Raw genomic sequence first — 23,755 nt, 5'->3', positions numbered from 1 at the left:
GGTTATTGAGAAGTGCATCGGTACTATTGAATATATTGTAGTTGTTCAATAAAGATCTCTTTTTTCTTAATTTCAGAGAATAGGTATGTAAATTATGTTATTGGCTTTTCTCGAGGTACAGCAAATATAAAAAAGGAAGGGGGCAGATCTTTCCAAGTCACAGCCATGAATATCTTATTTGTTCATTATAATGGTAACATAAGCAAGATAAAAGAAAAATTGATTTTTATGTGCCAAAAGTCATATTTTAAATTTAAGTCATGTTGGCGCGCTTGTCAACCGCCGTTACAAAACGGTCACACTGGGCGCAAAATATTGACATGAGAATGCATTTTGCAATAGTATCGTATGGTCTTGTAATTATCGATATATCGCGTTTGTTGAAAACATCGATAATATAACTGCTGACATCGATGATATTCCACCTCTAATTGGATGATTTTTCATGAAAAAAATCTTAATTGACTGAAAATGTGGGTTAGCTGTATTGTTTTCGCGGCTCTGCTCGCCCTTGGTAGCAGTGAGGTGATAATCGGCCAGGACGAGCTGGTAGATGAAGTCTCCGGTCTGTACACCATTGAGGGCCGTGTCTCGCCGCCTGACAGCATCATTCCGAGAGGTCCTGGGTCGCCTGTGAATAAGGAGGCATCCAAATGGCAGACTGAGGTGACCGTTTCCATAAACGACGGCGAGTTCAAGGGATTCGTGCGCGAGGATGGCCAGTTCCTGATCAGCGGAGTTCCCTCCGGCAGCTATATCCTGGATGTCCACCATCCTGATGTGTTCTACGAGCCGGTGAGTGGCAAGATGCATTCCTTAAGGTGGCGCCATTGACCCTTGTTATCCCGTTTTAAGGTGCGCGTCGAGATCAATCCGAAGGGAAAGTTCCGTGCCCGCAAGGTGAACTTTGTTCAGCCGGCGCAAATCATGCAGGTGCCTTATCCGCTGAGAATGAAGCCACTGATGCCCTTCAAGTACTTCCAGACTAGGGAGCAGTGGAAGGTAAGTTGTCTTCATTACGTAAATACTTCAGGAAAAACTAGAACTCTGTTTGCAGATTACCGACTTCCTGTTCAGCCCCATGGTGCTGATGATGGTTCTGCCCCTGCTGCTTATGCTGGTGCTGCCCAAGATGATTAACGATCCCGAGACCAAGAAGGAAATAGACAACCTGCAGTTCCCAAAGGTAAGTCCAGAGAACCTTCTAGATCCATTTAACAAGATTAACGCGGTATTTACTCCACAGATGGGCAACGACATGCCCGAGATCAGCGAGATGCTGACTTCGTTGCTGACGGGCAAGCAGCCGGAGCCCAAGGAGAAGAAACCAGCTCCGGCCACTAGACAGACGAAGAAGCGCAAGGAGCAGTAGCTAGAAGATCGCAGCAGCAGCAGCAGCATATAGCGTTTAGCCTTAAAACTAAAGAGAGCAGCGTGGTGCTCACAGTCATTTGTTGGAGTAAATAGTAAATTTTCACACTAAACCAACCAAAGCTTTATTTAAGGAAACCAACTGTCTTGGGCCGCTTGGGTCCCACGCGGTCCTGCTCCTGCTTTAGCATGTTTCTGAGCAGAGTGTCCAGGTGCTCGCCAATGGACAGGCCCAGTTGAAAGCAGTTGCGCATGGTGTCCCGGTGCATAGCACCGCCGCCTGTCAGATGGGTGCCCGATAGGAAGGCTTCCCCATTGCGCATGGATACGGATACCACCATGCTGACGGTGCTGCAAACCTCCTCTTCCGCTGATGGGTCCACGAGGCAGAAGTCGCCAATCTTGCAGACGGTGACCAACAGGGGCACAGTGTCAATTCCAATGCGGGTGCAGTCGTACGGATTGTCCGATATAATGAGGTCTGTGATGCCGGCGTCCAGTAGTGTGGCGGTCACCCGGGGTAGCTTTGTGTTGAAAAGTGCGGCCTTGGCGGCCAGGGATACGGCATCGTGAAGATTGCCACCGCATTCCAAAATCTGCCGGATCAGAAGTCATTAAACGTTACCAAAGCGTACTTACGAGCTTTACCAATATGTCTATATAGAGCTTCCAGCACTGCTGACCAGGGATAAGGCACAATGTGCGATAATCAAAAGCCAGTGGTGATTCGTAGGCATTTTGAAGGGACAGCACCAGCTCCTGGGCCAAATCCGAGCCTCCACGTCCCTCAAACTCTGGCGTTGCATTGGCCGAGCTGCAAAGTGAATGGAAGTGAGGAGTGTGCTAGATATAAGTCCAACCGATCTTCTTACCAATCAACAAAGAACTCTAGCTTGCCGAAATCTGGCGTCAGTGGATCGGGGACATCGATTTCCGTTTTTACACCCACCAAGATGTCTGTGTTGGCCAGGCGGAGGCGGGCAGAGCCACTAGCATTGCTCACCAGCCCCGTCTCCAGCTCCATAGGTCGGTAATCCCTCCGAGAACGACCGTCGCATCGAAAATCCTCCTAAAAACGTATTAGTAGGGGAATCTCCTAGGAGTTCGAGTAGCTTACCTCCACGCCATGAAGGATAAAAGTCTTCTCCGCCTCGCTTAAAGCCACATATGCCATTTGTTGTTTGTTTTAATATATGTTTTTACGAAACCAAAACAAAACGTTCCGCGTGTTGAAAGCGTACAAAGATATCGATGTTACTATCGATACTATCGAAGTTTAAAAAGAGCGATAAATGCATTCAAATTGGAAGAAATAACGATTTTACACTATGCTTAGTATCGATTGCCTTGCAGCACATATTCAAATATAATTTGACATTTAAAAGACTGGAATTGAATTGTAAATTGTATAGTAAATTCCAAATATAAAATGGATCCCGATTTCGACTTTGACTTTACCCAAAAGCCCATAAGCACTGGCGTGAGTATTTGACTAATAACCATAAAACCCCATAATCATCCATTGTTTCAGACCACCATTATGGCTGTGGAGTTTGACGGAGGAGTCGTGATTGGAGCGGATTCCCGCACCAGTGCTGGCGCCTATGTGACCAATCGAGTCACCGACAAGCTAACACGCATCACAGATAAGATATATTGCTGCCGTAGTGGCTCTGCCGCCGATACCCAGGCCATAGCCGACATTGTATCCTACTCGCTCAACTACCACGAGAACCGAACTGATAAGGAGGCTCTCGTCTTGGAGGCCGCTTCTGAGTTTCGCAACTTTTGCTACAATTATCGTGATTCACTGCTCGCCGGCATCATCGTGGCCGGATGGGATGAACAGAACGGGGGTCAGGTGTACAGCGTTCCGCTGGGGGGTATGATGACCCGCGATCCCTGCACGATTGGAGGCTCCGGATCGAGTTTTATCTACGGCTATGTGAAAGAGCACCACAAACCCAATATGGAGCAGGAAGACTGCGTCGAGTTTGTCAAGAAGGGTGGGTGTAACTTCGCTTCTTCTTTTAATATAAAACCATAACGTTTTATCCTCCACAGCTGTCCAGCATGCCATTTACCGGGATGGAAGCTCCGGCGGAGTGGTACGTATCGGAATAATCAACAAGGATGGCTTTGAGCGCCGTTTATTCTACAACACAGAAAGTGGTGCCCCTAAGATCTCAGGCACTCGAAGTTTCATAATGGATCAATTTATTGATGCAGCCAATTAACATGTGATATTGTAACTAAATATAATATGCTACCATTCAGTAAACGGGTATAATTTTTCAAATAAACCGCCATACTATCGTTCAATCGATTGTGACTAAGAAATAATATATCAATTGACCTATCGTTGTTTCCCTGGAGAGAGTTTACAGAATGGTTCTTTGAAAATATCGTCATTTTATTATTAACAAATTCTGAATGTTCAAAATCATATTCGTTCGGACAGTCTGCGAGGCAATTTTCGCATAAAATCAACAAAAGGCAAACATTTCTTACCCACCATTTCTTGACAGTGAGTAAATATCGATGCTTAAAAACATCGATACTGACAATCGACGTTCTTGCAGCTCTAGTCGGTGCATTGGATTTTATTTCATAATTGGCAGAGAAAAAATAACTGATATTTACGAAAATGGAGCTTTCTGAGGGAGTCAAGGAGCGTCTGGGAGTCGTCGTCGGCGCCCTGCAGACCACATTCCACTGGGGATTCGTGCCCTTTGTGTTGTATTTAGGTAAGTTTCTTGCTTTGTTTTTCATGGTCCTACACGCGGCTGGCAAGAAGAAGCACTTGCTTACATTTGTTGTGGGATATAAGTTATAATATTTTGCAATCTCCGCAGGCTTCAGGAAGGGTGCCGAGCCCGGCATGCCCCCCTTGACCATCTTGAGTCTGTTGTGGCAATAGATAATCACTCTCCGACCGAAACACAATGTAAAATTCACGATGTGCGCTCTGCATTTCTGTTATGATTGGATTCCTGGGCACTTTCCTGGTACCTGCAGTTGTAGGAAATAAAGTTATGTTAGATCAAAACCAAAATTGTATCATGTATCTTCATAGCAAGCGATTTTCCAACGAAAGAAGTTAATGTTGGGAGGTGGGAGGATTTTACGATATTAGCATGTGGTATCGTAATAAATGGATAACGTTGCCAGATATCACAATGAATAGGGAGCTTACGACAATAGTGCTGCCAGACCATCCGGAGGAAATCGCTCTTATCAACGGCAGTCACACTCGCAAAGTTTCGGTCACACTGCAAAATTACACACACAAACGCGGAGTTTTCGCTGCACAAAATTTGTATATTTAACATAAAATAAAGGCAATTAATACAAACAAACGGACGGACAAGACACCTCGAAGTGCCGGCCACCGCGGAGAATACAAAATTATTGCAAAACGGCGGAGTGTCCAACTAAAATCACGTGATGAAAATCCGCCTGAAAAATCGCACTCGCCTCGTCCGTGAAATGTGAAGCAGTTTTTCCATCCAAATTGGGCGGAGTGGAGTGAAGTTCTAGTTCTAATTTTGGTGGGCCAGTTGTCCACTTGCGAAGTCTTGCAAAACGTATAAAAAGCAAGACAGAGATGCCCTCGCAAAATGTGAGAATCGGCGGACGCGTGTCCTACCCGATAAATGCGCAATTCGGAGCCAATTAGTGGCTGTCTGCGGTCCTTCTCCGCCTCCTCCTCCTTCTCCTGTTGCGGCAGCTTCTGCTTTTGCTGCTGCTGCTGTTCCTTTCCCAACAAAACAGTGAAATCCGCGGGCCCCAGACTTTGAACTTGCGCCGCGCTCTGTTTATGCCCATGTGTGTGCGTGTGCGTGCGATCGTGGAAAACAAAAGAAAAGCCCCAAAGCAGCAAACAATAACAATAGGCACACAGCGCTCGAGTCGCACTATCGATGCGCGCACAAAACATGTTATCTGTGCACCGGCTAATCTTCCTGGGCGCTCTGCTCGCTGCCGCCGTTGTCGGTGAGTTGTGCCTTCCACATCCCTCCCTACGAGAAAAAACCCCCGAACCCCAAAACAGGTGCGAAACTAACCTAAATTCCCCCCCAAATCCATCTTCTCACGCAGCCTCCCCCATCGAATGGGTGCTGGACACTAGCCAGAATGGCTCCCGGACTGCTGTCGAGCCCGCCATTGCATCTCGCGTCAATGCCAAATGGCAGCCGACCAGGGCGCCAGCGGTAAGGGCGGCAAACGGAACAGCTGGCCCGGCTTATCACTCGCCATCGTCGTCGCTGTCCGCTGATAACAGGAGTCATGACAACAACAGCAACAACAGCAGTGCTGTAGCCATGCTGCTGCCGCAAGACGGTGACGGACCTGGAGCTCTTGCTACGGCCGCTGCCACCCAGCTCCCCGTCTACGTTGCCCAGCCTAGCGCGAAGAAGCCAGAAAGTAAGTGCGACTTTGCCATAGTTAGTTCTTTGACGAAGTTAAGTTTTAAATTATTTTCATATTGAATTCGTTTAAAAAGAAGGGTTAATATATTAGGATTTAAAACTATTATACTATTTTAGGGAGAATTATTAGGGATTCCTCATGGACAGTCCTTACTTTATCTAATGCCAATTTAATTAATCTTGGCAGCCGTTTTTTCTGAGTGCATCTCGCGTGACTGTAACACCTCTAAGACTCTGAATACTCCTAAAAGGCCTTCTCCGTCTCCGATTCCATTTCCATCTCGTGACGTCAGCTTGGCGCGGTGTCAATGAGCTGAGCCAGACAGCTCTCGTGGCCCACTCCAACGCTGCTTTGCCAGCAGACACCCCCACGTCTGGATGCATTTGCTCGTTGCACTTGCAACTGCAGTCGGCGCAAAAAAAAGCAGGCCTAAGCACCGTGCCCGAGTCCGGGGGAAAGGGAAAACTGGTCGCATTGTCTGGCCCTCCACTTTGCACTTGTCTTCTCCGCGTCTGCTTTGTTAATGCTAAATGGTTTTGTTTTTGTTTCATCACGCTCTCGGCGGTGTCGGTGGATTTGGATGTGGATGTGGCCGTTGCTGTGGCGGTGTCTGTCTACTGGGCAAGCGTGTGCTCGTCCAGGTGCCCCCTAGGCATGGTTATGGCAAATCCACGCTTGTGGCCACCGCCGAAGGAGATGCCAATCAGCGAGCGTGTGATTTATGGAGCTTTTCGTTCTCTAATTAGTTAATTTCTTGCCAGCACCTAATTGATTGATTTGCCCCAATCAGATATGAATCCGAGAAGAGGGGTTAAATGACGTCTAGGTTATTGGAAAACATGTTTGTTTCACTAATAAAATGGCCAGGAAAGTATCAATAAAGAGCACTAAATTTGGTATATCGAAGCAAATAAGTTCAAATACAATGATCTTATATTTTAAACGAGCTTAGAGCAATTAAAATATTTGATTTAATTCATATCAGTTAATTTCTTTTTTGTTATACCTTTGCAGGGTATTATAATTTTAGTCAGAAGTTTGAAAAGCTGTGACCGACCCTATAAATCATATATATTCTTAATCAGCATTAACTGCCGAGTCGATCTAGGCATGTCGGAAGGAAAACAAATTTTTATCAATTTTTTCAACATTTTATAAGGGGTTACATCATTAAAATTGTCAAAAATTGAAAAAAATTTTCATTTATTAAAATTTTAAATTAAGTATGCAGATTTATTAACATTATAAAAACTAGCATAGACAAGTTTTCCGAATTAAAACTAATGCTTTTTTGGCTTAGTTATAACTAGTTAAAGTTTGATTTGTCGGTTAGATTGTCTTTCAAAATTATTGATAAAAACCTATATCCAAATCGATCCTAGAATTCAATTCCAAACCGCAGGGTATATAAACTTTGGCTTGTTCTTGTTTTCATTTAATTTCCTCGTTTATCATTAATAAAAAGTGTTTATTTTTTACGTCAACTTTTCAAAAAGGCATCATATAAAAATGTAAATAAAAATCGATTTAAAGTTCTTAGTAAAATTATAATAGTATTTTGCAGATTTATGAATCTGTAAAAAAGAAAACTTAGAATGTCCGAAGATAACTTCCTTTATTGTTAATCTTTAGATCCTACAATTATATTTGTTTATTTTATGTTAATCTTAATCATTCCCCTTTCTTTTGTGATCCTTAGTACTTATCAAGTGCCACTGCGACATCTGTAAAGAAACGAACCATATATGCGAGACGGATGGCTTCTGCTTCACGTCGGTGGAGAAGAACGCGGACGACACTATACTCTTCAGTTTCAGGTGAGTACCGCCCCCGTTGCGTAGGTTAGCACTCTTTTCCCCCGAGAGTTAGCAGCGCCAGTGAATGTGATGTGTGTCTTTATGGTCTGCGGCGGTCTGCAGATGCCTGAACATGTCGCAGAGCTTTCCGCCGGGCCGCTTTATCTGGTGCAATGAGGGCAGGAATGGCGGACCCACCGCCCGTCCGGTGGCCCGGCGTGGCGGACACGCCTGCTGCAACGACCGTAACTTCTGCAATCGGGATCTACGACCCCTGATCAAGAGGAGCAAGCCGACCAGGCTGAATCCCTCGCACATCGAGTTCGAGGACGGGCGGCTGGCGTCGGTGACCGTCGAAGGTGCGTGCGCTTCTGCACGTGTTTCGCTCCCCCCAAAAAAACAAAAAAAACCCCCCTTCTGTCTGACTCGTGACTTCCAAATACCCGTCTGTCCCTCTGTACACTCGCACGTCGTTCGCAAAAAGCAAAAACAAACAAATGAGTTGCCCAGTTTGATCGTTCTTTGGACTGCTTTCCACCACCCAAGTTTGCCCGTTGAGTTGAAGTTTTGAAATGATCATAACCCGCAAATGCAGAGCACTACTAATGAATATACCTTCTGAGAACCAGAGCGGCGTTTTATAATGCGTTTTAAGTATAATTATAATACTTTTATTGCTACTAACCAGACTGAAATCTCAATTAGCAAACACAAGCCGAAAGACACACACCGTCCAGCAAAGAGAGTGGCCGCAGCATCGGCAGAAGCAGCAGCAGCAGAAAAAAACATTCAACAACCAATGCCAAGCAATACTAATTTGTTTTTTAATTGTTATGTTTTCTATCTCTCCCCCCCGCCCCGCCACCAAACGCTCCCTCCTTCGCTACCCCTCGCGGCCCCATAAATTCGAAAAAAATATATTGAAAACGATTGCAAATAGATGCATGGAAATGAAATACGATATGCGGCGTATTCCCTTCGAGTGCCTCACCAGTAGCCTCAAGTACGATACGTATAGGATTGAGTGTTGTAAGAATGACTTCTGCAATAAGAATGAGTTAATGAAGAGGCTATTTGAAAAAGGTACAGCAACATTCAAGTAACAAAAACCAAACACACAACAATACAATTTCTCTCCTTAGTTTGCACTTCTATTTCTCTAAACAACCAACCACAACTCTGCCTAATTATATGCACTGCATCTTCTGCAAATAAAAAACAAAACAATAATGAATAATCAAATAATCTGTAATAATATACTTTTTTTTTGTTTAGACTAGTCTGTTTTTATTTATATTTCGTTTAGGCTCAGAGTTTACTATTTACCCTAACTATTTGCACTTTTTTATTCGCTTTTCGGGCCTCCTCCTGTACTCCTCCCCTTATTGTTTCCTTACTTTATTACTCTTCGCTTTTCCTGTGGAACACACAACACACACACACGCCCGAGATCTTCTACGGAATCTTTAGCTTACACACCTTATCCTAATTAATTACACGTAAATCTATGCATGCCCAAGTATCTATGCAAAGTCGAATCGAATGTTTGTAGTTTGTAGATACTTAAATGTACTTATATTTGCTCGACTTTCTCCTCTGGCAAGGTCTTTTGCTCGCTTTCGTTGAGGGAATTTGCACTTTCTGCAAGTTTTCCCACCATCACTATCAATTTGGCAAGGTATCGGACTGAAAGTGAGCTCTATCTGTCTCGAAGTTTATATCTTGCTGGAGATTATTGTGTTCCCTTGGTTTTTATTATCCAATTAGCCTTGAAAGACCTCGAAAGTTAGGTAGGGAACTGACCTGATTATCCGGCATAGAAGTATATATCTCCCACCTCTCCCGCATTTGGCAGTGGTCTCCCCCTTCCCAAACATTCTCCCGGGTTTTGTGATATCCCACAGACTCTGCTTATTGCCTCTGCACTGCAAAAAACACAATGGAATCCACCTGCTGCAGCTGAAAATCTATCCCCCACCTGGCCCCCACCCTTACCCGTACTCTACCCCTTGGCTCTCCTGGCTAAAATTTTGCTAAAACTTGTAGCTTGTAAGTGGTAACAAAAAAAAGCTGCTTTGCAACAACTGCACACAACCGCAACAAACAACAACAAGAACAACTCCAAGTGCTAATCTTAAACCCCAAAAATAAACGCAATATCCTAGAACCTAACTTAGATGTATTACTAAAACCAAACACCAGCTAAGCAAAGCAAGTAGTTAAACGCAAACCCCAACTAAATATTATGTATGTAGATGCCTGCACGCAGGCCACTTGCCACCCGAAGATCCGACCTCGTGCAAAGTCAATTCGCTGACAGCCGCCACAAAGTGCTGCAACACAGACATGTGCAATACGCGTGAGAATTACAGTGGTGTCCTACCAGGTGAGATCAGCAATGCACCAGCAACACCAGAAACCACCTAAATTAAAAAAAGAAAACACAACAAATTATATATCCCACCACCAGCCATCGAAGCGCAGCCACGCCCATGCCATTGCACCACCTCATTTGCGTAGTTTTTTGTCTGTATTTTTTTTTTTTGTCTCCTTGGTATACTCAAATTTGTAACACATTGAATTCATACAAGAAAGGAATATATACACATATAAATATATACGCATAAGCATATGTACCTGGCTGACACACACATACACACATTTGCACACACACCTACGCTTTTAGCGCTGTCCCCCCTGTCCCCCCAGCCACATGCCCCTCCACGTCCTTGTTCGTCCTTCGAGAGGGGGAATAGGTGTAAGAGATGAATATGGCCTGTTCCCGAGTTCTATTTCGCTGGAGTTATAAGTCAAATCTTTGCAGTTTCTATTTTAATTAATTTTTAAATGCATACGGTCTTTAAATATATTTTGCATTTGTTTTATAATCTTTAAAGTAATTTATAGTGATAATTACGAAAGAATATATGATTGTTACTTCTGAATAATAATTCCGATATAAGGTTTATATTCGATTATGATAAATATACTTCTAATACAACATTTTATTTATCCAAAGGATAAATGTTCAATGGTAACTAGTAAATTTTAGTTTTTATTTCGATAAACGACTAATAACGAAATCGGGAACAGGGTTCTATATAAATTAAGCTCATATTATTTCGTTGTTTTTCCCCTGTTTGTATGTCGAGTTTTTCCTTGGCACATCTCATGTGTATTACACACGCACCGCATTGTTACCTTGTCTGTGGCCTCGTCTGGTGGCCCGCCAACCCACCAACCCACCAACCCACCAACGCCACCTTTCACCTGTCAACTTCTAAGCGTTGCTGCACCGTTTTGTGGGCTTGTCTGCTGACCTGACCTTTTGAGTCATCATCGTCGTCATCGCATTGACTTGTTAAAACGCATTTGAGAAGGAAGTAAGCAAGGCATTCAGCGTGGCAACAACAAACCTGTCTCAAGGGCCGCCGCCGGCAACAGCAACGGCAGCAGGAAGAGGGGGGTGTCTTTGTTGGCCCCACTCCACCCCCTTTTATTCGCCCACTCCCCTTAATTGTCTGTGTGTGAGTGTGTATTTGTGTCTGCCCTTTTTGTGTTTATGCAGTTTCGCCATTCATTCATGTGTACTGCCGCTGCCAAAGCCTCTGTTGCAGTTGCACTTGCAGCAGCAGCAGCAGCAGCAGCAGCAGCAGCAGCAACAGCAACAGCAACAGCAGTAGTCGCAGTCAACGTTCTCTCATTTCATTCATTAATGGCCGCATTTTTACCCGCCGTCTGCTGCTTTTTCATACTTATTGCCCTCACAGAAGTTATATTCCTGTGTTTCCTAACTTAGAAACAAATAATTAAATTATTTATAAAAATTAGATTTGATTAAGTTTAATTTAATTCCAGATATTTTAAACTAATTTAGGATCCATTTTAGTGGTAAATCTTATATTGTTTCAATTTAATCCTATAAAAGAAACTTCCCAAACGGAAATCTGTTGGAAATCTGTTGAAAAGTCTAAAACCAGTTCTAAGATTTTACCAAAACCTAAAAGTTTTCTTTCTGTGTTTCAGAATTTTATGGGATTTTTATTTTCTCTATAAATGGTTCTAGCCGAATACCTATTATTTGAAACCCCTTCAAAAGAAACATACAAGAAAATGTTCTATAAAAAATTAAATTATAAAGTCAAGACAGATTAGCAATAAGTTTAATACCTCAAATTCTTTATAATACAATATTACCACCAGTGTAATGTGATATCAAATCCCTAGTAGTTTGATAGCAACGCCATATATATTAATTACATTTTTTTAAAACTTCTGTGAGGGCATTTAGGTTTCGATTCAAACAACGTTGTTTCATATTGTTTTTCGTAGTGGTTCGCTCATTTCCATTGCACTTTTGTGTTTGTTCAGTGGGAGGTTTGTACGTGTTTGTATGAGTTTGTTCGTCTGCGGCATATCTCTGTTCGGAATTGGGTTTGGATTTGGTTCGTTTTGTTTCTCCGTGAAACAGCCAAAAAAGTACACAAAGGCAATATCCCTTGCTCTAGCTCCTTTTTTTTTACATTATTTCGTAGTTTTGAAGTAGTTTTTAAGCTCGTGTCGTGCTATGCCAAGGTTTGTAAATAACTCCAAATAATTATGTGCAGGTCAGTGCTGTTTTTTGTACATAAACTACTACATTTAAGTTTTACTAATCCCGCTAATTATGTCTGGAATGAGCTTTTGGGTTCGGATATGTTTCGTTTCGTTTTGCACCCTGATTTCTACCTGTTATCACGCACATTTACCTCTTAACAGCTTCCACTGCATGACTAACTAACATTCTGCATACTCTTTGTATTTATTTTCCATTAATTCTCGCACATCTCAATCGAGTTTCTTTTGCGGGCTATGCACTAATGATCTTTCCTTTCGACTCCGCCAGATCTAATGCCCTCACGACACCTGAGCAGTTGGGAGTTGGTGGGCATCATCGTGGGAGTCACATTGTTCATCTGTGTCTCAGGTACCAGTTCCTGGTATTATTGTCAACGCCGCAAACGCTTGGCCAGCGGCAGGCCGTTTGCCAAGGAGGATTCGGTGTACGATCCCATACTGAATGGGAACACAACCATTCACGACATTATAGAGATGACGACATCTGGTTCGGGTTCGGGTGAGTTCCATGGCGGTGTCTGCCGTCTACATCCTTTATCCCGGAGCTAATTTCGTGTGCTTCTTTTCAGCTGGGCTGCCTCTGTTGGTGCAGCGTTCCATTGCACGCCAGGTGCAGCTGTGCCATGTGATCGGAAAGGGACGGTTTGGCGAGGTCTGGCGTGGACGCTGGCGTGGTGAGAACGTTGCGGTCAAGATCTTCTCCAGCCGAGAGGAATGCTCTTGGTTCCGCGAAGCGGAAATCTATCAGACGGTAATGCTTCGGCACGAGAACATTCTGGGCTTTATAGCTGCGGACAACAAGGGTGAGCCTATCAGCCTGTGCCAAGAGAATTTTTCTCAATACTCATTCCTCCTTTTGAAACCATTTCCTTCTCAGACAATGGAACCTGGACCCAGCTGTGGTTGGTTACCGATTACCATGAAAACGGATCGCTCTTTGACTATCTGACCACGCACACGGTGGACACCAACACCATGCTGAACATGTCGCTGAGCATTGCTACGGGTCTGGCCCATCTGCACATGGATATTGTGGGCACGCGCGGTAAGCCGGCCATAGCCCACCGCGATCTCAAGTCAAAGAACATACTGGTCAAGTCAAACCTGAGCTGTGCCATTGGCGATTTGGGTTTGGCCGTGCGACACGTAGAAAAGGATGACTCAGTGGATATACCCTCAACGCATCGTGTCGGCACTAAGCGATACATGGCACCCGAGGTGCTGGACGAGAGCATGAATGCCCAGCACTTTGATTCGTACAAGCGGGCGGATGTGTACGCCTTTGGCCTGATACTCTGGGAGATTGCACGACGCTGCAACATGGGCATGATCTACGATGAGTACCAATTGCCCTACTACGACGCCGTGCAGCCGGATCCCAGCATCGAGGAGATGAAGAAGGTAAGCCTTCCGAGGTGGTGATACATTTCTGGCTACATCTATGATTCCTTTGTAGGTCGTTTGCATTGAAAAGAGTCGACCGAATATTCCAAATCGTTGGCACGCCTCCGACGTTCTCCACAATATGGCCAAGGTGATGAAGGAGTGCTGGTACCCCAATCCCGTGGCCCGCCTAACAGCGCTACGCATCAAAAAGACACTCGCCAGCATCAGTGTGGAGGACAAGGTCAAGAACTGATTGTGGCTCTAGTTCGACGAGGAGGATTGGAAGTAAGCGTACATTAGTAACCTGTAACCTGGCCCCGTGTTACCTTAAATGTCCTGGCAGCGCCTGCGAAGCAGTTCCAGAAATACAAAGAAATTTGTAAATATTAAGTGCTAACTCATCTTTAACGTTTCCCATGCTTTGCTTTGTTATTAGTTTCGCGTTCTGAACTATTGTACATAACCTTCGTTGACATTTCCCCCGAGATTCGCTCGTTTCCGGGCAGCGTGAGCAGGGCGGCGCACCAAAGGAAACTGCCGCACTGCCATTAAAGCTACCAATTAGGGCCTAGTTGTATGCCATCAAGCCAACATTTTATACAAACACTCAACATATATTTTTTATAAATCCTGTTCCAGCTAACGAAACGAAACGATAAATACAAAACGAGAAATACAGTAAGACTTTGTCAAGACTGAGCAGCAGTAGAAAGCAGTGAAAACCAAGCCCAAAAAAAGAGAAAAAATAAAAAGCAGCCACAACCAAGAACATCAGAGAGAGATTTAAAAAATTGTAGCTCTAAAAACCAACAAAACACTCAGGAAATCGTAAAGTAAAATAAAGTAAAAAAAATAAGTAAAAATTTATTCAATTTGGTGCGCCGCCCGCTTGCGTGCAGCTTGACAAGCCTATGCCGCTTTTGCTGCTGCTGTGCCTCCCTAAGTTTAACTTATGTATATCGAGCACTTTGCCCATTAATGTACACCCATACGTATAGCGATTGAGCAGAGCTTACCCTTTGTTTACCTAAGTTACAACTATTTTAAAAATGTCTACATCAGAACTCTCAACCATTCTTCATCTTCATGCCTGCCTATTTTTTGTTATTTCATCTGTGTTCACTTTGTCGCATTTAACATTCACCTCACCTATCCTTTACAATGATATGTTTCTTGTTCTTTTATAACCAAAGCTTGTTCTTCCTATTTTATTTTAGTCGTTAAAATAAAGCAAATTATACAAAAACTAAGATTATTACGAAGAAATATATATAGTATGTTTATATATGAATTGTAAACTATATTTGCTTCGTTTGTAAAGTCCAAGGAACTCGATGAACAAAAACCTAAATAATTAATTTAAGTCTGTAAACACACACATACACACAGTTCAGTGAGTTAATTAATTTGTCACACCAAATGCCATAAAGCTAAATGAGTCCATTGTCAAGGTTTACCTGCATACACAAACCATAACCAGAATGCAATAGTAGTTTCCACATAACACACACATTTCCTCAACCCACACACAGTCACACACACACGCCAGCTGAGAGATTAAAGTAAACATTAATTAACATTTTAATCATTTCGATGTAAGCTACACGAGTAAGCGTTTGTATGATCAGTGCATGCCAGATTGTAATTAGGATTATAAATCAATTTTAGCTATTATATATAGAGCATATTGTTACCTTTCGGCCTGCGAAATTTAATTTTCCTATTTTAATTTAGACATACCGAAGTTAATCATTTCCTGTACGATTTCTTTGGGAAACAAAAATCTAAACTAAATTTTTTTTGTTAGCTTTACTCACAAGCATACGTATATTTAGTTTTTGAAACTATTCCTGTAATTGTAAAATCTGTAAATAGTCTGTGCAGTCCGTGGGTGCGAGTCAAACACGAAAATCGAGAAATGTTTGACTGTGTTCCGACCTAAGTTTAAGCCGAAAGTTGTTTTTAAGACAAAAAACCCCCCAAAAGAGTCCTCCCTTATGGGGTATTTCCTATAGCCCATAGCCCTAGCCCTTGATCCAAACCAAAAAGAACTTACTTTGAACTGAGTTTAAGATTCAATTAAAACCGAAGAACACAAAATCATAAAACAAAAAACAAATAAAAAAGAAGGAAAAGACTTGAACAATGCGCAAAAACATGAAAATATTAATTTTACACAAAAAAATAGATCCTATTTTGCTGGCAAAAACATATTTTGGTTCGAAAATTTTCAAGATTTAATGAACTAAAACGATGAAGTTTGTGTTAGGCTCAAGTAAGCGTAAAATGTCTCAAGCGAGCGCACTTTTGTAATGTGTATTAATCGTAAAAAAGGATTGGATTGGATCATGAGAGATATTTAGACAGATCGAGTGGTACGGAATGCTAGAGAGAGAGATTGGAATGATTTACTTGGGTGTAATGTTAAAAACAAAAGCGTTAAAAGTGTAAACAGAGTCTAACTTTTAGCTTTAAGCTGCGTTTTTACTGGCACTTTAAAATAAAAATACAAATATGAAACCAACCGAAAATATTTGTGAAAATAAGACCTATTATTGTGTGTTTATTTATTTGGAAATTATTATATTGTATCTGCGATCCCATACTGTGTCTTATAGCTGTGGCCTTAAATGCTTAAGGCTATTTGGGTTTAAATTTAAGAAACAAAAATTTCGTGACTACCATTCTTACTTTTATTTTGCCCTGGGCTTGGGGTTCCTTGGCTGTTTTTTTTTCCGAACCACTCAAGTTACAAAATCTAATTTAATATATTTATTTGTGCATATGGCCTGTGTGCCTTGCATATTTTATTCCCCATCCATGAGGGGAAAAGCTTTTATTTAAATTTATCCTGCCCCATACTCTTTGTTTGCTGAAAAATGTATAGATTTTGTGGAGCAACAGGTGGAATACAGCTGGTATAATGAATTGAATGCTCTTTGCTAAGTTTATTTATTGTATTCGATTTACATTTAGACGTGGAAACGATATAATTGTTGCTTGAATATGGTAAAGAATCATTGGATAACGCGTCTTGCTGGTAATAACATTGAATGCCTCAGTCAGTATATTTGGAGTTTCTACTAAAAACACATTTAGATATCTAAGTTCGTTTGAGTAAGTAAACTTTGTACGCGAGTAAGTATTCATATGCTGATTATTTAAATCCGATTGCTATAGGCTACAGCAACTTTAAGATTGATATGTATTCGTTTAACAATATTATGATATGTTTGCAATATTGTAATAATTTCATCGGAAACGCTCACACATCGTTTAAGATATTTCAATCGTTTAGCTGTCTCATTTCCGGTTTGGATTCGTTTGTCGCTGTCATTTTTAGAACTGTGGTGTGGGCTTTAATTGCGATGATACTGCTGCAGGGAAGTCTAAATGTTAATTAAACTGGTTATTAGATATATTTTTACTAACCTCTGATCCGACCATATCCACACAGTCAAAGGCGTCGCGAAAGTAGCCACAGCTCAGCTTGATGCTGCCCCGGTGGTGCAACCTCTGCTGCTGGCAGCACATGCCACTGGGAGGTGCGTCATGAATATAATTATTCAATGATTATAATTCAATACTTACTTGATCACCTGACAGTCGCTGCTGCTGCTGCACTCGCTGCCCAATGGCTGCTTCTGTCTCATCCCGAAAATGTCCTCCATCAGGGATGTGGGTGCTCTAGATTCCGGTTCCATCTCACACCGCCAGATCCCTTCCTGGGCCACCAGCATGCAGGCGCTGCCTTGCGGACAGTCCGAGTGGCGCTGGCATAAATCTCGCTGCCTTCCGAACACGTAAACGCATTTTCCCTCTGGAGAGTAAGTCAAATGCACTTGAAATAAAATACTTTGCCTCTCTTCAAAATAGTTAAGTTATTAAACCAAATACTAGATATGTGTTTAAATTAATTAATTCAAAATATGAAACCAATATTCATACTTTTGTGAAAGTGTAGCGGGTTGAAACGAATGGGTAATGCAATTAGGCCAACTTACCGCCATATGTGTTGACGCAGACCCCAGAGGGACAGCAGTCGTCGTTGAGCAGACAGGCGCGGTCCGCGCAGGGCGTGTCCTCAATCAGCGGCTCCACAATTCCATAGACCTCGGTCTGCTGGCGCAGCTATATGGTTGGGATGGTAGGGTACGGTAAAAGTGGTGGCAATTAGAGGAGCATTTGTTTCAGCCATCCGCCGTCATACGGTGCGTATGCGTTATATTCACGCCTCCCTGCCTCCTGCTACTGCGATGCAGCAGTCGGTTATCAATAATGCTGACACTTGTCGTGCGTTAATTAATTTGAGCATCGCCGTGAACTCTGAACTTTGGCTCTTGATTGCCAGCATGGAGCCAAAAGGGCCAACAAAAAAAAGCATGCCGAGAATCCTTGGCTCCAATTTCAATTTGCTGCAAAACACTGAGCCAAATGCCTTTGGCTATTTGTGGCAACACTGCGTATACGCATTGGAGTTGGTTCATGCCACGTGGCAGGTTCGGCTAAGAAAGCATTTAGCAGGCAGGAGGAATCATTTTGAATGAATTTCTAACTCAAATAACCCAAAGCAATAAAATAATATGAGGCTTAGTCGAAAAGCATATGCAAATGTTTGAAAATGCGGTTCATATTCACTTTAGTTTAATCTTGTTATTTGATGGCTACTTGGTAATGGCTTTGCAAACGGCTTGTTTTTATTGTGGAAAATGTTTTTGGAGGGTTCCAGGAATAAAGGGGAACTTGTATTGGCTTGAAACTTATTAAAGAACAAGAATGAAGCTAAGTTCGGGGGCCGAATTTAGATCGATCATAAGTATGCCAAAAATTCAATAATTTCAATTCGGCAAGCTGTTCTGTGCCTGTTTTTATTAGGTTAATATATCTGCATCTTTAATTTAAAATTTTAAGAAATTAAAATTTTTTTATATTTTTGAAAAATTTAAAAAATGCCGAAATTTCTTTTAACCAGACATGGCTAGATCGATTCAGCTCTTTATTCTGATCAGTAATATATATGTTTTATAGGGTCGAAAACGACTCCTTCACTGTGTTTTAAGCTTTGACTATCAGAAATATAGAATAAATTCGTCCTGAAATTAACAACTTATTCCCAAGAATAATCCTGGCTTCTTGCATTATCGCCATTATGCCAAAGGAAAACTAATTATTTTCCTGCAGCATTCAATCTGTATCAATCTCTGCCTTTGATTGCAGGCTTCAAGGATTCCTTCATGCAATTACTTCCGATTTCCGACCCACACTCACCTGCTGTGGCTGGGGTAGCGCTTGATGTGGCTCCCTCAATTCCCGCTGCTCCTGCTCCATGCCACCGAAGGGAGAGAGGTAATCATTGAGGCCGCCATCTCCGGCGGCGGGAAACTGGGCTCGGCGGTGCATCATGTTCCGGGAATCGCGTCCAAATAGCGCACGCTGCCAGGCATTACCAGTGGTAAACGAGGAGGAGGGGCCCGTGGCCAGCGAGGGGTCCAGCTGCTGGGCCAGGCCGAGGAGGAGCAGCAGGGCTGCCCACCTCGGAATGTTGTTCATTGCAGTCGCTTTAGTACGTCATTGCCAGTGGAATTGCCCGTTGCCTGTTGCCCGCCGTTTCCCGTTGAAACTGTGAAAATGAAAAGCGAGAGGAGTATTCGCTTAATTAAAACGTATGCCTGCCCGGGAGTCAATTGCTGCTCTCCGGGATGAGCGAATTTCCGTGAACATGCGCTCGAATGGAGCGCCAGAATGTGGCAGCGATTCATAGCGATTCTGTAGCTGCTCCTGGCAATAGCACGCCTGTCAGGCAGAGGCAGCAACTCATTAAAATTGTCGGCTTGCCTTTAGTGTTATTACCGGCTGTGCCTTAATTTATGTATTCCCAGTCTCTGGCTTGGTCCCGGTGCTCTGGTTTTATGGCCGGATGGAAGACACACACATAAATCGTTGTGGGAATATGTTGGTCGTGGTTAACAGTTCATATGTCATGTTATAGCCGTTTCGCTTATTTGCGAAATTTAAAGGCCAAACGATTATTGACCGAAAAAAAACCTCAATTAAGACGTGTATATATAGCTAATAAAAATGGGGATAACTAGAAAATTACGCATTCGACATGTGGGACCAGGTACAATCAATTCACAAGTGTAATGTAGTTAAAAGAATGCTTATATTTAAAGAAAATAATGATTTTCCAAGTGGATTAACATTGGAGAGTATAAATAAAACCAATTAAATTGTGAATACATATCAAATAGAAATGAGGATAGCTAGAAAATTACGTATACGCCATGTGGAACCAAGTATGATATATTTCCTAGTGTAATGTAGTTAATAACACACCTATTTTTAAAGAAAATAATTAAATAATTAACATTGGGGAGTATAAATAAAACCAATTAAGCCGTGAATATATAGCTAATAAAAATGGGGATAACTAGAAAATTACGCATACGACATGTGGGACCAGGTACAATCAATTCCCAAGTGTAATGTAGTTAAAAGAATGCTTATATGTAAAGAAAATAATGTTTTTCCAAGTGGATTAACATTGGGGAGTATAAATAAAACTTCCAAGTTGTGTTTCTGCCTTGGGGGATTCAAAAATTCAAAGGTACGTTTTCCTTTCATTTGAAAATGTATGTTAATTGTCTTGAATTTTATAATGCCTTCCCATAGGAAAGGTAATTAAAACGATTGAAGCAAAAAAGCTTCTAGCAAATGAATATTAAGCTTCAAAATGTTTTTTAATCACTTTGTGTTTTCAAAGGCAAAAATAAGCTTGCACAGCAACATAATTATGGTAATTTATACTCTTCCAATGTTGTTTTTTTTCTTGTATAATTTTAGCAGTATATCAAATATATTCCTTCAAATTTCACAAAGAAAAAGTTTAGGAAAATGGTACCTTAATTCTTTGTTCGCTTTCTGGTAGATTTTTCATTAAATCGATAGAAATAATTCAAAATAAATTGGTCTAAAAATAAAACCAATTCAAATGGTTAAAAATAATGATTGCCTACTTATTTGCGCAGCTATTAAATTATCAGCAACGTTCAGCGTTCGCTGGCAGATTCACCTTGAGTGTTCGTTCTGTGGGAATTTGTGGCTTTTGCCAGCTAAAAATGGCCAATTGGCAACAGTTGTTACCGCTCTTCCATAAATAAGTAAGCGAGTGAAAGGCTGTTGACACGCTCAAGGCGAAAACGAAAGCATTTTCTCGGCTGTCGCACGATTTTCTTTCGTTTATTCGGCCTTTCGGCGTGGGAGTGCAATTCCATTAATGCTCCTGGAGGTGGCTCAGGCAAATGTTGTAGAAGCGGGCACAAAGATAGGGTCCTTTCTGGCCTGCCCTTAGCATTTCCTTAATTACTTTTTTCTCTACTTTCAGGGGCTTGTCAAAGTTGTTGTTTTCCTTTTGTTTTTCCATCATCCAACAAACGCCGGCCAGTTGCCAGGCGATTGGTCCCTTTTCAGTCGCGAAAGACGACACTAATTACAATTAACCATCCAAAGACGGTTATCAAATCTCGACTAATTGCGCTTCCGCCGGCGAAAGGTAAGAATATTGAAAGTGATACATTGTGCGTGGACCCATTTCTCAATTAAACAAAGTGCCGCTGACGTATGTCCAAAGAGGGAGTCCTTCCTTATCAGGACGAAAGTGTCAAACTGCTATTTGCAAATGATTGCTAAACTTCTGCCCTCGCTGGCCAAGTTAGCAGCTGAACGGTGGCTAATTGCCTTGGTGCAGTTTGAAAGTTTTGCAATTAGTTAGTTTCTCTTTTGTATTTTACACAATTGGCCAAAGTTTGCCAATGATTAGAAGAAGGTGAGATGGGTTGGAATCCGCTTAAGCGATGAGTTGATAAAACTTTCTTAATTGAGCAACAGCTGCCGGCACACAAAAGTTGACCTTTGGCGTTAAGAAATATGCTTCCATGTGCACTTTGATAACTTACAATGAGGCGTTCCTTACTTTATTTATTTTGTGTTTTAATTAGGTTTACTTTGCCAGGTTTTATAAATGATAGATGATCTAAAATGACAACTTTTAAAGTACTGAAATGATATTGGTATAATGCTGGAGGTTTATTATACTGTTGAAAAACAAGAAGTATTTTCTCATCGTCTCTCACATTTTTTGATTTGGTTTTCTAAGAACAACAACTTAAACATTCGCAATAAATAGAGAATAATTTCTAAGAAATAACAAAAGTAAGCCCTGAAGTGTCTTTTGTAAATGATTTAACATTTTCACAGTGCTTGAAAAGATTCGGATTTCTCTAGGTTTTATAAATACCAATTACTTTTCCAGTTCCCCCATTTTATTAAAATGCTGTACCCTTAAATTATATAATTTAAGAAGAATATCTTAAAAACTTGTAACCCTTTTGCCAGTGTAATTGATAGCACTTAAGTTTTAATTGCATAAAAGGCACTCAACTTACCGCAATCTAATATCCTGGCCGACCAAATAAAAAAAAGGCCTAAATTGGGTGTGAACGGAAACCCTTTGCCAAATTAGCTTATAATTACACACTTAAACGGTAATGGTTTACGTTTACTCAGAATGGCATCCTATTCCTGGAAATTGAGGCAGGGTTGCCTCTGGGGGGAAATTTGATCAAATGCCGACATGTATTTGACAGGCGACCCACCTTCAGCACCCTCAAATTTCACCCATAATGTTTATGAGGCCCGAGAATGGCCATTCCGAGTGGCACTTGGACACAGGTAATTGCGACACGCCCGCCGATGCACTTAGAGTGCAATTGCAGGGACTGCGTCACATTGCCGCACCCGAGAACGGCCAGATACACCATCATTTACACATGTGTGTTCCACGGATAAACTTTCACTTTCACCGCACGCCGAAGAAGGGCAGGACTCGGAGGGGATCGGGATCGGGATCTCTGTGGCACATACCTGCTGGCTGCTCGTCCTGTCGGCTACTGACTGCCACACTTGGCTCAAACAACACCTGTCGGCTAGCTGCCGCCGCGGAGCTTTTGGGGACGCCGAAGCTTTCCCTCGCATTTTTATGAATTAAGTGTGTTTGTGGCGCAGCCAAAAGCTCCTAGGAATCAATTTTCATTGCGGTGGCTTTACACTCGTATTTATTTTGATTTTGATTCCCTGGCCATGACGTCACTGTCACAGCAGCCGCAGTGCAAATATAATGAGCCCGCTAATGTTACCAGCAAGGCATCCTTCATGGGTCACTATGTCGCTATCCTTCGGGCAAATATGTATAAAGGAAAACACGCTGATTCGTTGCCCAAAAAATGTTGTTGAAAACAGCCAGATGCCCTTGAGGATATTTTCTGCATCAGGATAATGAGGATTGTGTGGACCCGCAGCAGTGCCGCACTCTGCGCGCGTCCAGAAATCCCTTGGTACTGAATATTCAATATGCAAATTATTTGAAGCACTCACAGCATTTGCGTTTCATTTCAATAAGAGAAATACACTGCCAAAATGTCATGCACTCAAAAATGTTGTAAATCATAATAGCTATAATATAAAAAATATATTAAATTATTATATAATAAATATATATTATATAATAAATATTATATACCAACAAAGATAAATCGATGTAATAAATGCCAATTTCCAGGTCTTCTTGAGGGCATAAAATCCTTAAAACGCTAATGATTGCCAAAAGTCATATATATCCTGGCTTGCAATTAAAATCCCAATTAGATAATATTTGAATATTGGAAAAAGAAAATTTTAAATTTTTTTTTTCGAACTTTTGTAAATTTTAAAAGGGGTTACATCGTCAAAATTGTCAAAAATGTATAAAAAATTGAATTTCTCTAAATTTTAAACGGAGTATGCAGATTTATTAATAGAATAAAAACTAACAGGAACGATTTCCGAATTCAAATTAGTGAATTTTTGCTTAGTTATGAGTTTTTTTAACATTAATTTGACACAAAAATGTTCATTCAAAAATCTTGATAAATATTGATTTGTAAAATTTAAGCTTATCTATGATTTCCGGTTCAATCCTATAATTCGATTGGATTGAATTTGAATTGCTGAAGTAAGTTTCCTTTCTTGTTATTTTAATACGTTTATTTTGCTGTGTAGCAATATTCTCTATATAATATAAGTAACAAATTGATGTTATTTGTCAGACCAGCTTG

General features: G+C 41.6%; 6 protein-coding genes across 14 annotated transcripts; 4 read left to right on the top strand and 2 right to left on the bottom strand.

Annotated features, from left to right (window-relative positions):
* Nucleotides 1-361: 361 nt before the first annotated feature.
* On the top strand, nucleotides 362-1,484 carry EMC7 (ER membrane protein complex subunit 7). Its single transcript, XM_020942711.2, has 4 exons — nucleotides 362-795; nucleotides 856-1,002; nucleotides 1,058-1,186; nucleotides 1,247-1,484. Exons 1-4 carry the CDS (start codon nucleotides 472-474, stop codon nucleotides 1,370-1,372), a joined length of 726 nt encoding a protein of 241 aa, XP_020798370.2. The 5' UTR covers nucleotides 362-471; the 3' UTR covers nucleotides 1,373-1,484.
* Rrp42 (exosome complex component Rrp42) lies at nucleotides 1,472-2,675 on the bottom strand. The gene is made up of 4 exons (XM_020958893.2): nucleotides 2,489-2,675; nucleotides 2,244-2,440; nucleotides 2,020-2,185; nucleotides 1,472-1,967 (listed from the first exon to the last, which is right to left on the bottom strand). The coding sequence occupies exons 1-4, from the start codon at nucleotides 2,543-2,545 to the stop codon at nucleotides 1,497-1,499; spliced, it is 891 nt and encodes a 296-aa protein (XP_020814552.2). The 5' UTR covers nucleotides 2,546-2,675; the 3' UTR covers nucleotides 1,472-1,496.
* A 9-nt stretch (nucleotides 2,676-2,684) lies between these two features.
* On the top strand, nucleotides 2,685-3,716 carry LOC110176381 (proteasome subunit beta type-6-like). The gene is made up of 3 exons (XM_020942712.2): nucleotides 2,685-2,851; nucleotides 2,903-3,377; nucleotides 3,436-3,716. Exons 1-3 carry the CDS (start codon nucleotides 2,801-2,803, stop codon nucleotides 3,606-3,608), a joined length of 699 nt encoding a protein of 232 aa, XP_020798371.2. The 5' UTR covers nucleotides 2,685-2,800; the 3' UTR covers nucleotides 3,609-3,716.
* Nucleotides 3,717-3,966: 250 nt separating this feature from the next.
* On the top strand, nucleotides 3,967-4,730 carry Tom7 (Translocase of outer membrane 7). 2 transcript variants are annotated; one of them, XR_015270620.1, is made up of 3 exons: nucleotides 3,967-4,118; nucleotides 4,227-4,391; nucleotides 4,448-4,730. XR_015270620.1 is itself a non-coding variant. In XM_086828191.1 (2 exons), exons 1-2 carry the CDS (start codon nucleotides 4,019-4,021, stop codon nucleotides 4,289-4,291), a joined length of 165 nt encoding a protein of 54 aa, XP_086684317.1. In that variant the 5' UTR covers nucleotides 3,967-4,018; the 3' UTR covers nucleotides 4,292-4,420. The 2 variants fall into 2 exon arrangements, 1 of the variants encoding a protein (XP_086684317.1); XM_086828191.1 differs by lacking the exon at nucleotides 4,448-4,730 and having other exon boundaries at nucleotides 4,227-4,420.
* On the top strand, nucleotides 4,617-16,152 carry babo (TGF-beta receptor type-1 babo). 7 transcript variants are annotated; one of them, XM_086828186.1, is made up of 9 exons: nucleotides 4,617-5,367; nucleotides 5,473-5,799; nucleotides 7,505-7,622; nucleotides 9,857-9,987; nucleotides 12,487-12,717; nucleotides 12,788-13,021; nucleotides 13,096-13,619; nucleotides 13,675-13,889; nucleotides 14,244-16,152. In XM_086828186.1, the coding sequence occupies exons 1-8, from the start codon at nucleotides 5,295-5,297 to the stop codon at nucleotides 13,855-13,857; spliced, it is 1,821 nt and encodes a 606-aa protein (XP_086684312.1). In that variant the 5' UTR covers nucleotides 4,617-5,294; the 3' UTR covers nucleotides 13,858-13,889; nucleotides 14,244-16,152. The 7 variants fall into 7 exon arrangements, with proteins under 7 accessions (XP_086684312.1, XP_086684311.1, XP_086684310.1 ...); XM_086828185.1 differs by lacking the exon at nucleotides 9,857-9,987 and adding an exon at nucleotides 8,542-8,684; XM_086828184.1 differs by lacking the exon at nucleotides 9,857-9,987 and adding an exon at nucleotides 7,725-7,960.
* Nucleotides 16,153-16,525: 373 nt separating this feature from the next.
* On the bottom strand, nucleotides 16,526-23,001 carry spab (space blanket). 2 transcript variants are annotated; one of them, XM_086828188.1, is made up of 6 exons: nucleotides 22,527-23,001; nucleotides 18,873-19,224; nucleotides 17,609-17,735; nucleotides 17,196-17,424; nucleotides 17,037-17,142; nucleotides 16,526-16,981 (listed from the first exon to the last, which is right to left on the bottom strand). In XM_086828188.1, exons 2-6 carry the CDS (start codon nucleotides 19,152-19,154, stop codon nucleotides 16,964-16,966), a joined length of 762 nt encoding a protein of 253 aa, XP_086684314.1. In that variant the 5' UTR covers nucleotides 19,155-19,224; nucleotides 22,527-23,001; the 3' UTR covers nucleotides 16,526-16,963. The 2 variants fall into 2 exon arrangements, with proteins under 2 accessions (XP_086684314.1, XP_086684315.1); XM_086828189.1 differs by having other exon boundaries at nucleotides 16,526-16,978.
* Nucleotides 23,002-23,755: the final 754 nt, after the last annotated feature.

The sequence above is a fragment of the Drosophila serrata genome, unplaced genomic scaffold, assembly GCF_035046125.1.
Source record: "Drosophila serrata isolate PLE 108 unplaced genomic scaffold, ASM3504612v1 contig_184, whole genome shotgun sequence".
NCBI classification, from domain to species: domain Eukaryota; kingdom Metazoa; phylum Arthropoda; class Insecta; order Diptera; family Drosophilidae; genus Drosophila; species Drosophila serrata.
Note: the sequence above shows the minus strand (reverse complement) of the source record. Positions and strands in the feature narration are given on the sequence as shown.

Coding starts and splice junctions, on each gene's coding strand:
- EMC7 (XM_020942711.2), top strand. CDS start 472: ATGTGGGTTAGCTGTATTGTTTTCGCGGCTCTGCTCGCCCTTGGTAGC. Junction 796..855: donor CTGATGTGTTCTACGAGCCG/GTGAGTGGCAAG, acceptor TCCCGTTTTAAG/GTGCGCGTCGAGATCAATCC. Junction 1,003..1,057: donor AGACTAGGGAGCAGTGGAAG/GTAAGTTGTCTT, acceptor CTCTGTTTGCAG/ATTACCGACTTCCTGTTCAG.
- Rrp42 (XM_020958893.2), bottom strand. CDS start 2,545: ATGGCATATGTGGCTTTAAGCGAGGCGGAGAAGACTTTTATCCTTCAT. Junction 2,186..2,243: donor CTAGAGTTCTTTGTTGATTG/GTAAGAAGATCG, acceptor TTCACTTTGCAG/CTCGGCCAATGCAACGCCAG. Junction 1,968..2,019: donor AGCTCTATATAGACATATTG/GTAAAGCTCGTA, acceptor CTGATCCGGCAG/ATTTTGGAATGCGGTGGCAA.
- LOC110176381 (XM_020942712.2), top strand. CDS start 2,801: ATGGATCCCGATTTCGACTTTGACTTTACCCAAAAGCCCATAAGCACT. Junction 2,852..2,902: donor AAAAGCCCATAAGCACTGGC/GTGAGTATTTGA, acceptor CCATTGTTTCAG/ACCACCATTATGGCTGTGGA. Junction 3,378..3,435: donor CGTCGAGTTTGTCAAGAAGG/GTGGGTGTAACT, acceptor TATCCTCCACAG/CTGTCCAGCATGCCATTTAC.
- Tom7 (XM_086828191.1), top strand. CDS start 4,019: ATGGAGCTTTCTGAGGGAGTCAAGGAGCGTCTGGGAGTCGTCGTCGGC. Junction 4,119..4,226: donor GCCCTTTGTGTTGTATTTAG/GTAAGTTTCTTG, acceptor CAATCTCCGCAG/GCTTCAGGAAGGGTGCCGAG.
- babo (XM_086828184.1), top strand. CDS start 5,295: ATGCGCGCACAAAACATGTTATCTGTGCACCGGCTAATCTTCCTGGGC. Junction 7,961..12,486: donor GGCGTCGGTGACCGTCGAAG/GTGCGTGCGCTT, acceptor CGACTCCGCCAG/ATCTAATGCCCTCACGACAC. Junction 13,022..13,095: donor TATAGCTGCGGACAACAAGG/GTGAGCCTATCA, acceptor TTTCCTTCTCAG/ACAATGGAACCTGGACCCAG.
- spab (XM_086828188.1), bottom strand. CDS start 19,154: ATGAACAACATTCCGAGGTGGGCAGCCCTGCTGCTCCTCCTCGGCCTG. Junction 17,425..17,608: donor CTGCGTCAACACATATGGCG/GTAAGTTGGCCT, acceptor CTTACTCTCCAG/AGGGAAAATGCGTTTACGTG. Junction 17,143..17,195: donor AGCGACTGTCAGGTGATCAA/GTAAGTATTGAA, acceptor CGCACCTCCCAG/TGGCATGTGCTGCCAGCAGC.